General features: G+C 47.7%; 1 protein-coding gene across 1 annotated transcript; it reads right to left on the minus strand.

Annotated features, from left to right (window-relative positions):
• Positions 1 to 10,539: 10,539 nt before the first annotated feature.
• Positions 10,540 to 12,134, minus strand: LOC118085260 (melatonin receptor type 1B). Its single transcript, XM_088669003.1, has 2 exons — positions 11,804 to 12,134; positions 10,540 to 10,604 (listed from the first exon to the last, which is right to left on the minus strand). Exons 1-2 carry the CDS (start codon positions 12,081 to 12,083, stop codon positions 10,540 to 10,542), a joined length of 345 nt encoding a protein of 114 aa, XP_088525129.1. The 5' UTR covers positions 12,084 to 12,134.
• Positions 12,135 to 12,458: the final 324 nt, after the last annotated feature.

Here is a 12,458-nt window from a genome sequence, read left to right on the forward strand (position 1 = left end):
AAAAAACAGCAGAAGAAAATGATCAATACCAAATAAAAGCCAGGTCTGGGCAAATGAAAAGGTATTCTGTTGGCACCATGAAGACCTAAAGTTCAAAGCCAGGAGACTCTCTCTGGGGAAGTCATTGCACATACAACCCTCATCCATCTCCAGACACGTGGAGCAAATAAAATAAAGAGTAAACACTTGGGTGTTTACAGGGATAACTGCCAACCATTTTTACTCTGGCTGCATTAGATGGCAGATGGTTGAATCACTAGTCATCAGAAGAACACATTATTTTGTCCCAACAGCATGACTACACCAGTCCAATGTTGTGCAGGGCAAGAGACGGAGAGCCTAGTAAACGGTAGTTCAAAAACTCCCAAACAGTGTGTCACAAGAGAACTGTTAACAAGCGAAGAGAACACATTTAGGAGCGATTTCCATAAGCCAGAGTGTCCACTCCCCAAGGAGGTTCCTTGCTGCCTCTCTGCATGATCCGCAGTGCTCTTAGAATCATAGAACTGTAGAGTTGGGTGGGACCTCAAGGGTTACCAGCCAAACCTGGACCAGTCATCTGAAGGGATCTTTTGTGCCAACATCATTATGTATTTAGGGGAGATTTATACAGCCACAAGATACATAGGCATCAGGGATTGGGGATGCACAGCATGCTCAGGACCAACTGGTGCATGCCCATGACCTCCTCTTCCATGCTTTCCATGTATGAATAGTTAGGGCAGGCATCCCCAAACTGCGGCCCTCCAGATGTTTTGGCCTACAACTCCCATGATCCCTAGCTAACAGGACCAGTGGTCGGGGATGATGGGAATTGTAGTCCAAAACATCTGGAGGGCCGAAGTTTGGGGATGCCTGAGTTAGGGTAATTGGAGGCCTGTTCACACTGAGAAACTGAACCACTTGCACCCAGACAAGACTCCCATTGCTCCTCTCACAGGAATCACGGCCTCTTCAGTGGTGGCTCCCCTTTTGGGTAATGCTCTTCCCACGGTAAGGTAAAAAGGGAAAGGACCCCTGGACGGTTGAGTCCAGTCAAAGGCGACTATGGGGTGTGGCGCTCATCTCGCTTCTCAGGCCGAGGGATACGGCGTTTGTCCTCAGACAGCTTTCCGGGTCATGTGGCCAGCATGACTAAACCGCTTCTGGCACAACACGGAACACCATGACAGAAACCAGAGCGCACAGAAATGCTGTTGACCTTCTTGCTGCAGCGGTACCTATTTATCTACTTGCACAGGCATGCTTTCGAACTGCTAGGTTGGCAGGAGCTGGCACAGAGCAACGGGGGCTCACGCCGTTGCAGGGATTCAAACCGCCGACCTCCCGATCAGCAAGCCCAAGAGGCTCAGTGGTTTAGACCATAGCGCCACCTGCGTCCTTTTTTTCATCCCAAGGAAGCTCACCTGGCACCATCACCATTCCCCCGCCCCCCGTGCCAGTTCCAGGTTGGGTCTCAGTGCACTTGGGTCTCGGTGGTCCCCTCCTTCAGGAAAATGGTCTGGCTTTGCATCTAGCTGGTCCATCCCTTGCCCTGTTCCACTCCCACCTCCCGCAACGCCCCATATCAGGCTCTTACAAGTGCACCAGCAGTAGCATGTGCCTCACTCTGCTTGCAACAGGTGTTCTGGAAGCCTCTGCAGCCATGGCAGAGGGACATCTCTACAGCATCCTAACCCCTTTGAGCAATGCAGACAAGGGGTCAGGATTGTTCTCTAGGTCTAGAGCCAGCCCTGTGTTTTTAATCATCTGTGTGAACTGCCTTCTGCTGTGGGGTGGGGGATCTTGGTGTGGGGCTTGTTTTGAATGATGGTGCAAGCACACTGGAAATTAAATAAACACAATCCAGAATCTGGACTCCTTCCAAAAAACGATGCCTTTCTTTCCCGCCAGAGCCTGATGCCGTTACCAGGCAGGTTTTGTTGAGAAGTTACTCAGCTTCTGAAATTATCTTGAGTCGGATGCCTTTGCATGCTCTCTCTTCTAAATTGCTCTTTCAATTCCAACGAAAATCTACTTCTCTTTTACCTTCCAGCAACACTTATCCCTCGCCGTGCATCCTCTCCAACTTTCTTTGCTGTTTTCGAAACTGTCATACTCTGACTCATTTATTCCACAATACAAATAGGCTCTAATTTTGCTCTTCAGAAATAATTTTAAAATGTCTTTCTTTGAGAACCACCTGCACCCCCAGCCCCCAGCCCCCCTGCACCTCCTTCTCTGCTTCCATTTCCAAAATGGCTGAACTCGCTCTGCACACAATCTGGAGGAATTCTAAGTGCATAGCTGAGCTATTAATTCTTAGGCTGATTCATGGGAGTGCTTGATGATTCACCACCTGATGACTGGCAGCTGAGGCTAAGATCTACATACCCAGCAGAAAGAGTGTGTTTTATCGTATGTAGAATGAGTTGACAGGCTGGATTGTACCACTTCAGGGCACCTGAAAATAGAAAACCAGCAAATTGGAGAGAAACAGAAATAAAACGAGGATCGCAATCCCTGATGAGCTAGCTTTCTTCTTGCAGGGATCAGTTGTTTTGATATGGAAGAGTATTTGAAAGGCAATGCATTCATTTGAAGGGCAGAACTGCAACCATGGCAAGGAGGTGGTGAGGGCTGTGCCAAACCACTCCTTGAATTTCAGTTTTCACTTAAATAACTAGCTTTTTTATAATAATAAAAAATGTGGAGGTACAGCGGACAGCATGCAGAGAGTATTCTACTACACTGAACTCTAAGAGAGCAATCCTTGTCACAAAAAGCTGGCGTGAAGTTACACGGGATCCAAACTCTGTTCAACAGCAAGACTGCTGCTCCGCCTAAGCCTGGCAGAGGGAAAGCAAGCCTTTAAAACAGTGTTCAGTGCTGGGTTGCCAGGTCACATATCTAAGCTGATCCAGTCTAAGTCCCAGGGGTGCCAACTGGAATAAAATATTGGTGGAGAGCCAAGTTGGAAGAGACCACAAGGGCCATCCAGTCCAACCCCCTGCCAAGCAGGAAACACCACCAAAGCATTCCTGACAGATGGCTGTCAAGCCTCTGCTTAAAGACCTCCAAAGAAGGAAACTCCACCACACTCCTTGGTAGCAAATTCCACTGCCGAACAGCTCTTACTGTCAGGAAGTTCTTCCTAATGTTTACGTGGAATCTTCTTTCTTGTAGTTTGAATCCATTGCTCCGTGTCCGCTTCTCTGGAGCAGCAGAAAACAACCTTTCTCCCTCCTCTATATGACATCCTTTTATATATTTGAACATGGCTATCATATCACCCCTTAACCTTCTCTTCTCCAGGCTAAACATACCCAGTTCCCTAAGCCGTTCCTCATAAGGCATCGTTTCCAGGCCTTTGACCATTTTGGTTGCCCTCTTCTGGACACGTTCTTGAACTGTGGTGCCCAGAACTGGACACAGTATTCCAGGTGAGGTCTGACCAGAGCGGGATACAGTGGTACTATTACTTCCCTTGATCTAGATGCTATACTCCTATTGATGCAGCCCAGAATTGCATTGGCTTTTTTAGCTGCTGCATCACACTGCTGACTCATGTCAAGTTTGTGGTCTACCAAGACTCCTAGATCCTCCTAGATGATATGATATGATATGATATGATGATATGATATATGATAGGGCCTGCTAATATGGTACAGTCCACTCACCTCAGGACCAGAGTTCAAAATTAGCAGGGTACCAGGTGCATTTCACGTCTAAAGAGTCTCCATTTGTGAGCCCCTCAAAAAGTCTGGGTGCCATTTTTTGTGCCTGGCCAACACTCATGGATTACTGAAATGTATGTGCTTTGATGCCTCAAAGTGTAAGTTAAGGATAGACAATATGTTAAGGAGTTTAACAATAAAGAGCAGTGTTTTGAAAACTGCAGTATGGTACCAATATTTTTTATTGCAAACACCAAATTAAACACGTATCAACAATCTCTGTTAAAAATGTGATATTAACAGTGTGTCACTTATGTGAATTGTGTATTAGTTCATGCTTATCAAAATAATAAATAAAAAGAATGCCAACTAGACATTCTGCTTTGGCGCCAACAACCCAGGTCCCAGGAGCCATTTGGCTCCTAGCTTTTCTATCCCAGTTTCTAACACTGCTCAGGACTCTACTGCCTCATCCTGCTGTCACATGTAAACCAGGTCCCTCTTCCACTTTGCTATTTTAGCCTCGCTTCTGGGCTTAACATCTGCAGCAAAGCTAGACTCAGTCACAACTCACCTCCGAGTGTTCCCCATACATAAGAAAATGACATGTTTGTGTAGCCTAAAACAAAACAAAACAAAAGCAATTTGGATAAAATGACTCTGATTAAAAGAGAGATGGAATACATGGAGGTGAGCTGCCTACCTGCTCAGTCTGCTGCCCAGGTGAGAAGTACAGGTGGGCAGCTTCAAAGGCCCCTGCAGATGTCCCTCCTTGGTGGTCGTCATCTTTAAACCAGACTCAGACCAGACAGCCCTTTCAAAATGGAAGACCTTTCAACACAGGAATGGCTTCTGATAGCCTTCCAAGTTGAGCCAGGGTTCCCAAAGTGTTGGTCTGCAGGCCACCAGTGGTCCATGAGCTTTCATCTGGGTGGTCCACAGCAAGTCTGTGAAGAACGGCAGGAGCAGCATATATAAAAAGGGAGCGCTGCAGCTGCTGCGTCGTTCTAAGTACGCCAGTGGTCAGTCCACAAGGTGAGAAGGATGGACTGAGAGTGAGTGGGGTGGGGTGGAAAGGCCCTCGGAAGGCGTGGAGAGGATTCGGAGCCAGAAAGAGAGAGTGAGAATAAATGAAAATCGATAAAAGAAGCAATACAAATACAATTAAAAATCACAGAACACCCAGCACGTTTCATTACAGTTGCGACAACAGGCAGAATAATAATCAAACAGTTCACCAAGACCTTCAGCAATTTTCATGGAGGGGGCAAGTTTGGAAACCTGAAATAGAGGATTGTCTTTTGTAGAGCTAGAGCTCTCCCTGGGCCCCGGCCAGTTTTAAGTAGCAAATAGGGTGGCCACGTGTCCTGATTTGCAAAGAACAATCCTATATGAAGGGCTGTTATAGGGCAATACAGTACCCTGTTCAAATCTAACCAACCTTTTTAAGCAATTGCTTCTAGTCCCAAATGCATCTGATCTTAGAATCATAGGGTTGTACATTTGGAACGGACCACGAGGGCCATCTAGTCCAATGCAAGAATCTTTTTGCCCAGTGCGGGGCTCAAAGATTAACCGTCTCATGTTCTGCCAACTGCAACCAGCTCTGTCCAGTTAAAAACTCAGGGAAGCTGAGGGGGCCAGAAAGAGCACATTAAGCAACACATGCTTTAAGCCAGGAGCTGGGAAACCCAGGCCCAGAAATGCAGCCCTGCATGCCTTTCCACCTGACCCTTGAAACTCTCCCCAGGTCACACCCCTCACTGCTCTCCACGCCAAATACATCCTTGAGCTCTGACAATTCCTCCTGCTTCCCCAGCTGGAAGATGCAGGGAGTGGGGGAGGGGAGTGTGTGTGCAAACCAGCCTACTGCGCAGGTGTGAAATTTACATAAATTGCCCCACCTACTTTTGCCCTTGGGCCCACCCACCCCTGGCATGTGGTCCTCAGAAGGTCATCCAGAATGGGATGGAAGGCTCATCCTTGCTATATATACACTTTGAAGTCCAGTAAAGCCTCTCTTCCTTCCTGAGGAGAGGAGATGTGAGCGGGAGCTGGCTCCCGCATCGGCAAGGGGGCGTTACGGCCCCTTGCCTTACCTGTCCCTGCTGCCGCGCCACGCCTCTCACAAACAGCCAATAGGGCTGGCTTGGGGGCGGGGTTTAGCTGCTCTTAAGCAGCCGAGGCAGCCCTGAGCCCCATTGTGTGCCGGATTTGCTTCGGATCTCCCGCCCGCCCTCCCTTTAGGTCATTCCTATGGTCATGACCTTGCTATGGACTTCGGTCGGTTGCCTTGGTTGCCCAAGGGGCCTGGTAGGAGTTTTTATCCATTTGGCAATTTGGCTCAAGCCTCTTGGTTTTCCGCCTACCTCGTAGCAAATCATCACAACTTTCATGGTATTGGCGGTTAGGCATTGGAATATTTGTGGTGCATCGGAGGGCAAGGTTCGGGCCATCGCCTACGCCTCCATCTTTGGGGTATTCTGTTAAAGGAATCTGGCCATCATGAATCCTGTCCGATGTGGCATCAGGGGGAAACTTTCAGTTGTATTTGCATCAACAGGCTCCACCTTCTGGTTGTTAACCCTTGAATGACTCCCCGCCGAGCGGGGTGGAGTCATGTATAGCTTGTTTGATCCAATGCCTAAGCCAATACCACTCACATGCTGTAACCAATAAAGTTGTGGCCTTTTTACACCCATTAACCTAAATACATTGTGTCCTTGTGTCTTTATTTCCTCAAGCAGGTGGCAGGTCCTTGACTCACAAAAGGAAATTACATGAAAACGGCAAAAAGAACATCATCATTATGGCATGGGGAAATAGCTCATAAGCTACTCAAGCTCTGTTTCATCACCATCTCCTCCTGCTTCAAACATCCCTATGTTACTAGGCAATTGGTGACTAAACAGTCACACGGTTGTTTCCAGACACAAAATTGCTTTTAGATTAAAGCAGTTTGTAACACTGGCACTTTCTCCACTCAGCTTGTATGGCATACACTTTCCCTGCCCTCTTAACTGTCTCCAGTCCAGCATTTTCCAAAGGCCAGCAGAGGCTGTATTTATAATTTCTATCTGTATACCCAATAAATAATTTTAAATTATTGTTATGAGGTCATTTCAATCTGCTGGTATTTGCTTAATAAAGATATTATCCTGATTCCACTATTTTGTCTAGGTATGTCATGAATTTCCCCCATTCTTTCACATACGCCTCGCTACCTTGCTGTCTTATTATCGATGTTAATTTTGCAGTTCGAATCCCTGCAATGGGGTGAGCTCCCGTTGCTCGGTCCCAGCTCCTGCAGAAAAACGCCGGCTCCCTTGGCCTGTAAAGCGAGATGAGCGCCGCAACCCCAGAGTTGTTCACGACTGGACCTAATGGTCAGGGGTCCCTTTACCTTTACACACTTACACACACACACACAAACATGCAGCTTACTTTCTCATTTAGAGAGCTCTAGCAGTGTTGGCAGTTTCCAATACCAATATCTGTGCTGCAGCTAACCGAAACAAGAAGCTGCTTGTTTCAAAGTGTGCTTGATAGACAGATCTGCCTGTGTGATGTGGTGAAAGGCTAGTGATGGGCAGTCTACTTTGTACTAAATGAGCATTTGGTATATACCACATTATGCCAGAAGGCTTACAACCTGGCACATTTGTATTCTGCTTTGCCTCCAAAGGAGCTCAATGGAACATGCACCGAGTTACCCCGCCATTATCCTCCCAATAAATCTGGCTCTAGTGAGAGATAGTAAGTGATTGTGAGCAGACGCGTAGGAAAATCCCCCTCCCATAAACACAGCCCCCACTGGCAATACCACATATGAGGCATTAAGGGATGGGGTCACAACAGGCCATTACTGCCACCAAGTGAGCTTCTTGATGTGCTACTGCTGCACAACCTCTCACAATCTTTTGAAAAATGTGCCAGTCCAAATTATTAAAGATGCCCCCCCCATTTTGCCCCCAACAGGGTGGTGAATTGGTGGTGGATATTGTCAGTTCATTGATAGTAACTTCAGCATGGCTGGTTATTTACAGAAAACAACAGTAGTTTTCTGCCGGCAAATAATAATAATAATAATAATAATAATAATAATAATAATAATAATATTTATACCCAACCCATCTGGATGGGTTTCCCCAGCCACTCTGGGCAGCTTACAACAGAAAAATGAAATAAAATAATCTATTAAACATTAAAAGCCTCTCTAAACAGGGCTGCCTTCAGACGTCTTCTAAAAATCTGGTAGCTGTTTTTTTTCTTTGACATCTGATGGGAGGGCGTTCCACCACCACTGAGAAGGCCCTCTGCCTGGTTCCTTGCAACTTGGCTTCTCGCAACGAGGGAACCGCCAGAAGGCCCTCGGTACTGGACCTCAGTGTCCGGGCAGAGCGATGGGGGTGGAGACAGTCCTTCAGGTCTAAAATTCAATCTAAAATTCTATGTGGGGGGGGGGGAAACAGAGGAAGATGGATTCAAGGTAAATTGGAGGAGAATATGTGTTTATTTCAATGATGGAGGACACTGGTTTCCTGTGCATTCATAATAATAATAATAATAATTTATTATTTATACCCCGCCCATCTGGCCGGGTCTCCCCACCCACTCTGGGCGGCTTCCAACAGAAAAATAAAACACAATAAATCTATTAAACATTAAAAGCCTCCCTGAACAGGGCTGCATTCAAATATATATATTGTCTCAATCCTCTTGAAGGCAAGGATGGGACCATGGTCAGTCCTGATCTGTTGCTGGACTTGACTCCCATCAGCCCCAATCCGTAGACCAGATGGTCAGAGATGAGTTATTGTTAAGCAATGTGTAGATGGACAAAGGTTACTCCCATTTTTGGCTGCAAGATAAGCCAGTTCTGTTAGGGACCAAGTTATAGACTTCACATTACATTTCAGTTCAATGGTTCAAATGCCAAGATCCTGTCCCCACCTTCATGTGCTTTAGGTACACTCTCTTCATGGGAAATATTTTGCACAAGAAGTGGATGGATGCCCCCACCCACTGCCTCCCATTGCCATCCCTTAACACCACCCAATATCCTTCATTTCAAAACAAATCTTACAGGTACCCAGTTTAGTTCAAGCTAGCAAAATTTGCTGAACTGGAGGGTCCACACCACTTCAAAGAGAGCGACTTCTCCCCAAGACTTCGTTATTCACTTGGCAGTGTTAAAGATATGGCACACTATTTCTAGAGAAAGAGATTCTTCTGGGACTCTGATCTCCCTCAAAATGCCATCCTCTTAAGACTTCAGTTCTAGTCCCTGATACGTGGAGGCACATTATACAGTTATTCACCACTGTGTGAGCAACGAGCACTCAGCAGATGCTCTCATCTACCCTACATCTATATAGCTATAATAACAAATAAGCAAAAGCTAACTTGTCACTAGCCCTGGCATCTTCTTCCAATGCCTGGAACCAACCCCATAATATATGATGAAAGAGAAGATGAGAGTGTCCCAGAGCATTTGCCGAGTATCTGTTGCCCACCCAATGTTTTTATCCCATCCTTCTTCCAATGAGCTCAGAAAAGTGCACACAATCCGCATGCCCCCTCCATTTTTGTGACACTTTGAGGGAGGTTTGGCTTAGGGATGTGCTCTGACCCACTGTTACTTAATAAACTCCATAAGAGAATGCAGATTTGAACCCAGATTCACACAGACTAAGTCCAACACTCCACCCACTCTACCACACTGCTGTCATCTCTCTCTTACTACCCATCAACAGAGCAAGCATCTCCCCGCCCCCCGCCCCCGAATCCTACAGACAAGAGAGAGTCTTTGGACCCCTTACAGCCTAGCAGATACATTGCAGCAAGAGCAAAGCCCTGACAATATGTTAAATCTGTTGGTCATGTGGCATCCCAGAGATTCCTTCTGTGTTTGCTGAAATAGACTAACCACAGAATCTTAGGACCGCAGAGCTGGAAGGGACCATAGAGGCCATTTAGGCAAACCCCTTGTTCAATCTGCAATGGAGGATCAAATGAAATCATTGACAGATGGCCAGCCAGCCTCTGCTCAAATAACTCCAGAAAAAGAGAGTTTACCACCTCCCGAGGTAGACTGTTCCATAGCCAAATGGCTCTTATCATTAGGACGTTTCACCTAATGTTTAATTCAAACCTGCTTCCTTACATTGTTTCTAGTCCAGCCCTCCGGACCAATGAGAGAACAATTCAACTCCATCATCTTCCGAGTGGCAGCCTTGTAGATATTTGAAGAGAACTCCTCTCTGGGATTTATTGACACCAACAGAGTAAAAGTGAAGCTATTTCGTCTCTTTTAAGGATGAAATGGACACTCCCACCACCTAGCATCTATCTAACCCACTTTTACAAAGCTCTCCTAAAGGGGGGGGGAAATCCCCACCTTCAGCTCTTTCACCCTCCCCATTCAATATGGGTGAGGTCACTAGTGCTGGAGCTGCCCAGTCCGTCTACCACACAGTGCTGAAAAGCTCACAGATTTCCATTCATTCCGACAGCCTGCAGTTAAGAAGAACTCCCCACAGGGGGAAGAGTTTAGCAAACACTGCTGGAAATGAATTGCTGTCAGGTTCCCACGGGATCTAAGTGCTAAACTACGGAGAGCTCCCCTGCTTTAATCCCACCGTTCATAAAAAAGGCCAAGGCTATTGAAAAATACAAGACAAAACTGGCAACCACTGGGCACAATCCAGCCCAGCCTAAGCATGTTTAAGATCCACTGCGTTTAATGGGAGAGTTCAACATTGTGTTTAACTCTGTCCTCCTGAAGCCAACAGGATTTCAAAGTAGCTTAACTCTGTTTGCCTTTTGGAGATGGTAGGTGAGCACGGTGTGAACTTGACAACCAGATATATGAGCTTGGCTGCTATGTGCCATTGAGAGCAATGGGGCTTACTTCCTGGTAAACAGTTTTAGGATTACTTCCGGAGACTGCAACAAGGATGGAATGATAGCTCACACAAAAGGAAATAAAACTGTTTATAGCCAGTAGAACTTATTTCCAAGTAGATCTGGTAAGAATTGTGTGACAGCAACCCACTCCTCCAGGCTCTTTCTCCCCCCACCCCCTCCGTGTGTGAACTCTAGAGCATGTATTCATCTTCAGGCAGGTATATTGGAAGGGACTGCAACTGTCTCTTTATACACAGGGCTGAACATGTCCAACACAGCTTGACTATGTGCAAACTGGGACCAAGGATGGAGAGAGGAGGGTCCCTCAGTTCAATACGTTGCGTAGGTGTAAAGTTCAACAGAGGGTCTCTAATAGTGTTGAGGTTAGTATCACAGCAATGCTGGACGCAGCATCATAGCATGCAGTTGTGGCACAATAGTTCAGTCAAGTTCATTGCAAAGTTGTAAAATCACACTGTGTGCCCTGTAGCTTTTAGGGCTGACTAAGTACAACATGGAACGAAGCTGGACTGTTTGCAAGTTAAGGTCGAATGACAGAGGATGGCTCTATCAATAGTTATTCGCTATGGTACTTAAATGGAGACTCTATGTTCATTGAGAGTTTACCAGACATTGCCAGGGACAATGCCAGGGAGCAAGAACAGGGGGGGGGGGGGTCCTACAGCCTTCAAGCTTTGCTAGTGAGCTTCCTATAGGCATCTAGTTGGCCACTCTTGGAAAAAGGATTCTGGACTAACTAGACCTTTTGGTCTGATCCAGCAGGGCTTAACTTACGAACCAGGGATAGAGGCTTGTGTGACTTGGAGGGAGGCTTGAATCTTGGGACTTCAGTAAGTAAAAACGGGGAGCACAGTGGCCTCTGGTATTCCTTTAGTAGTTTGGGACGGTATTAGGATGAGATCCGAGGTGGAGATTCAGGTTCTATTTGGTCGGCTAGCAGTAGGCAATGTATCTTAAATAAACAAACAAGCAAACTTTTGGCACGCTCCGGTGGTTTTGCATACTTTCTCCCTCTGTCTTCCAGAAGAGAAGAAGAGATCGATCCCTGGAGGTAAATCGCCACCCGCACAACTGCTCTCTCAGTCTGTAAAATGCAGCCACGAGCAAGGGCTGCCCTCCCCCCAGAACCCCGCACCCCAAAAATAAGGCTGCACAACGCCATGCGCAATCCCTCTCCCTGTCCCATCGCCGCTGGAACGCGCGCGTCCTCCTGTTACCTGAATTCCTGAGCTTGCGGTTCTTGAACACCGAGATAATGACCAGCAGGCTGCCCGCGATATCCACCACGGTGGTGAAGATCAGCACGCTGGACAGCGCCGCGACTACCCAGCCCGGCCTGGGGTCTGCTGCCCCAGCCGCCGCTCCCGCTGCTACTTCTCCTCCGGCCGCCTCCGCTTCTGCATCTGCCGCCGCCTCGGCCTCCCCTCGCTGGGAGAAGCCGAAGCCCCCTCGGCCGCCCAGCCCGCAGCAGTTCCTTAAGGAGCCATTCTCCAGCATCGCGGACCCCTGCGCCCCCAGCCCGGCCCTCGCTGCGCTCCCTCTGCTAGCATCGGAAAGAGGCGCCTCCGAGACTTTCCCTCCTCTCCTTGCCCCGTCCCAGGTGCGCTGCCTCCGGTGACTGCCCGGCTCCCGCGAGCGCGAAGGGTTTTAATAGACGGCTTCCCACTCGCCATGCTCCGCCCCTCGCACTTGGCTCTTCTGTTAAAAAAAGGGGGAGGCGGGGCTCCAACCCTTCTGTGGGCGGGGGAAGGCTCGCCAATCCCCGCCCCCTCTCGTTGGACTCCTGTAAGGGAAAAGGGGACAGAGAGGTGTGGAAGGAGGGCTCAAGGCTCAAGGCCCCGCCCCCTGGAGTCCTTGCCCCGCCCCCTACGT

Source organism: Zootoca vivipara, chromosome 4, assembly GCF_965207765.1.
Source record: "Zootoca vivipara chromosome 4, rZooViv2.hap1.1, whole genome shotgun sequence".
Taxonomy (NCBI): domain Eukaryota; kingdom Metazoa; phylum Chordata; class Lepidosauria; order Squamata; family Lacertidae; genus Zootoca; species Zootoca vivipara.

What these genes read in the sequence shown, in the direction of transcription:
- LOC118085260 (XM_088669003.1), bottom strand. Translation starts at nt 12,083, where the DNA reads ATGCTGGAGAATGGCTCCTTAAGGAACTGCTGCGGGCTGGGCGGCCGA. An exon ending in CCGCAAGCTCAGGAATTCAG is followed by an intron (nt 10,605 to 11,803) that starts GTAACAGGAGGA and finishes TCCTTGTTGCAG; the next exon opens with TCTCCGGAAGTAATCCTAAA.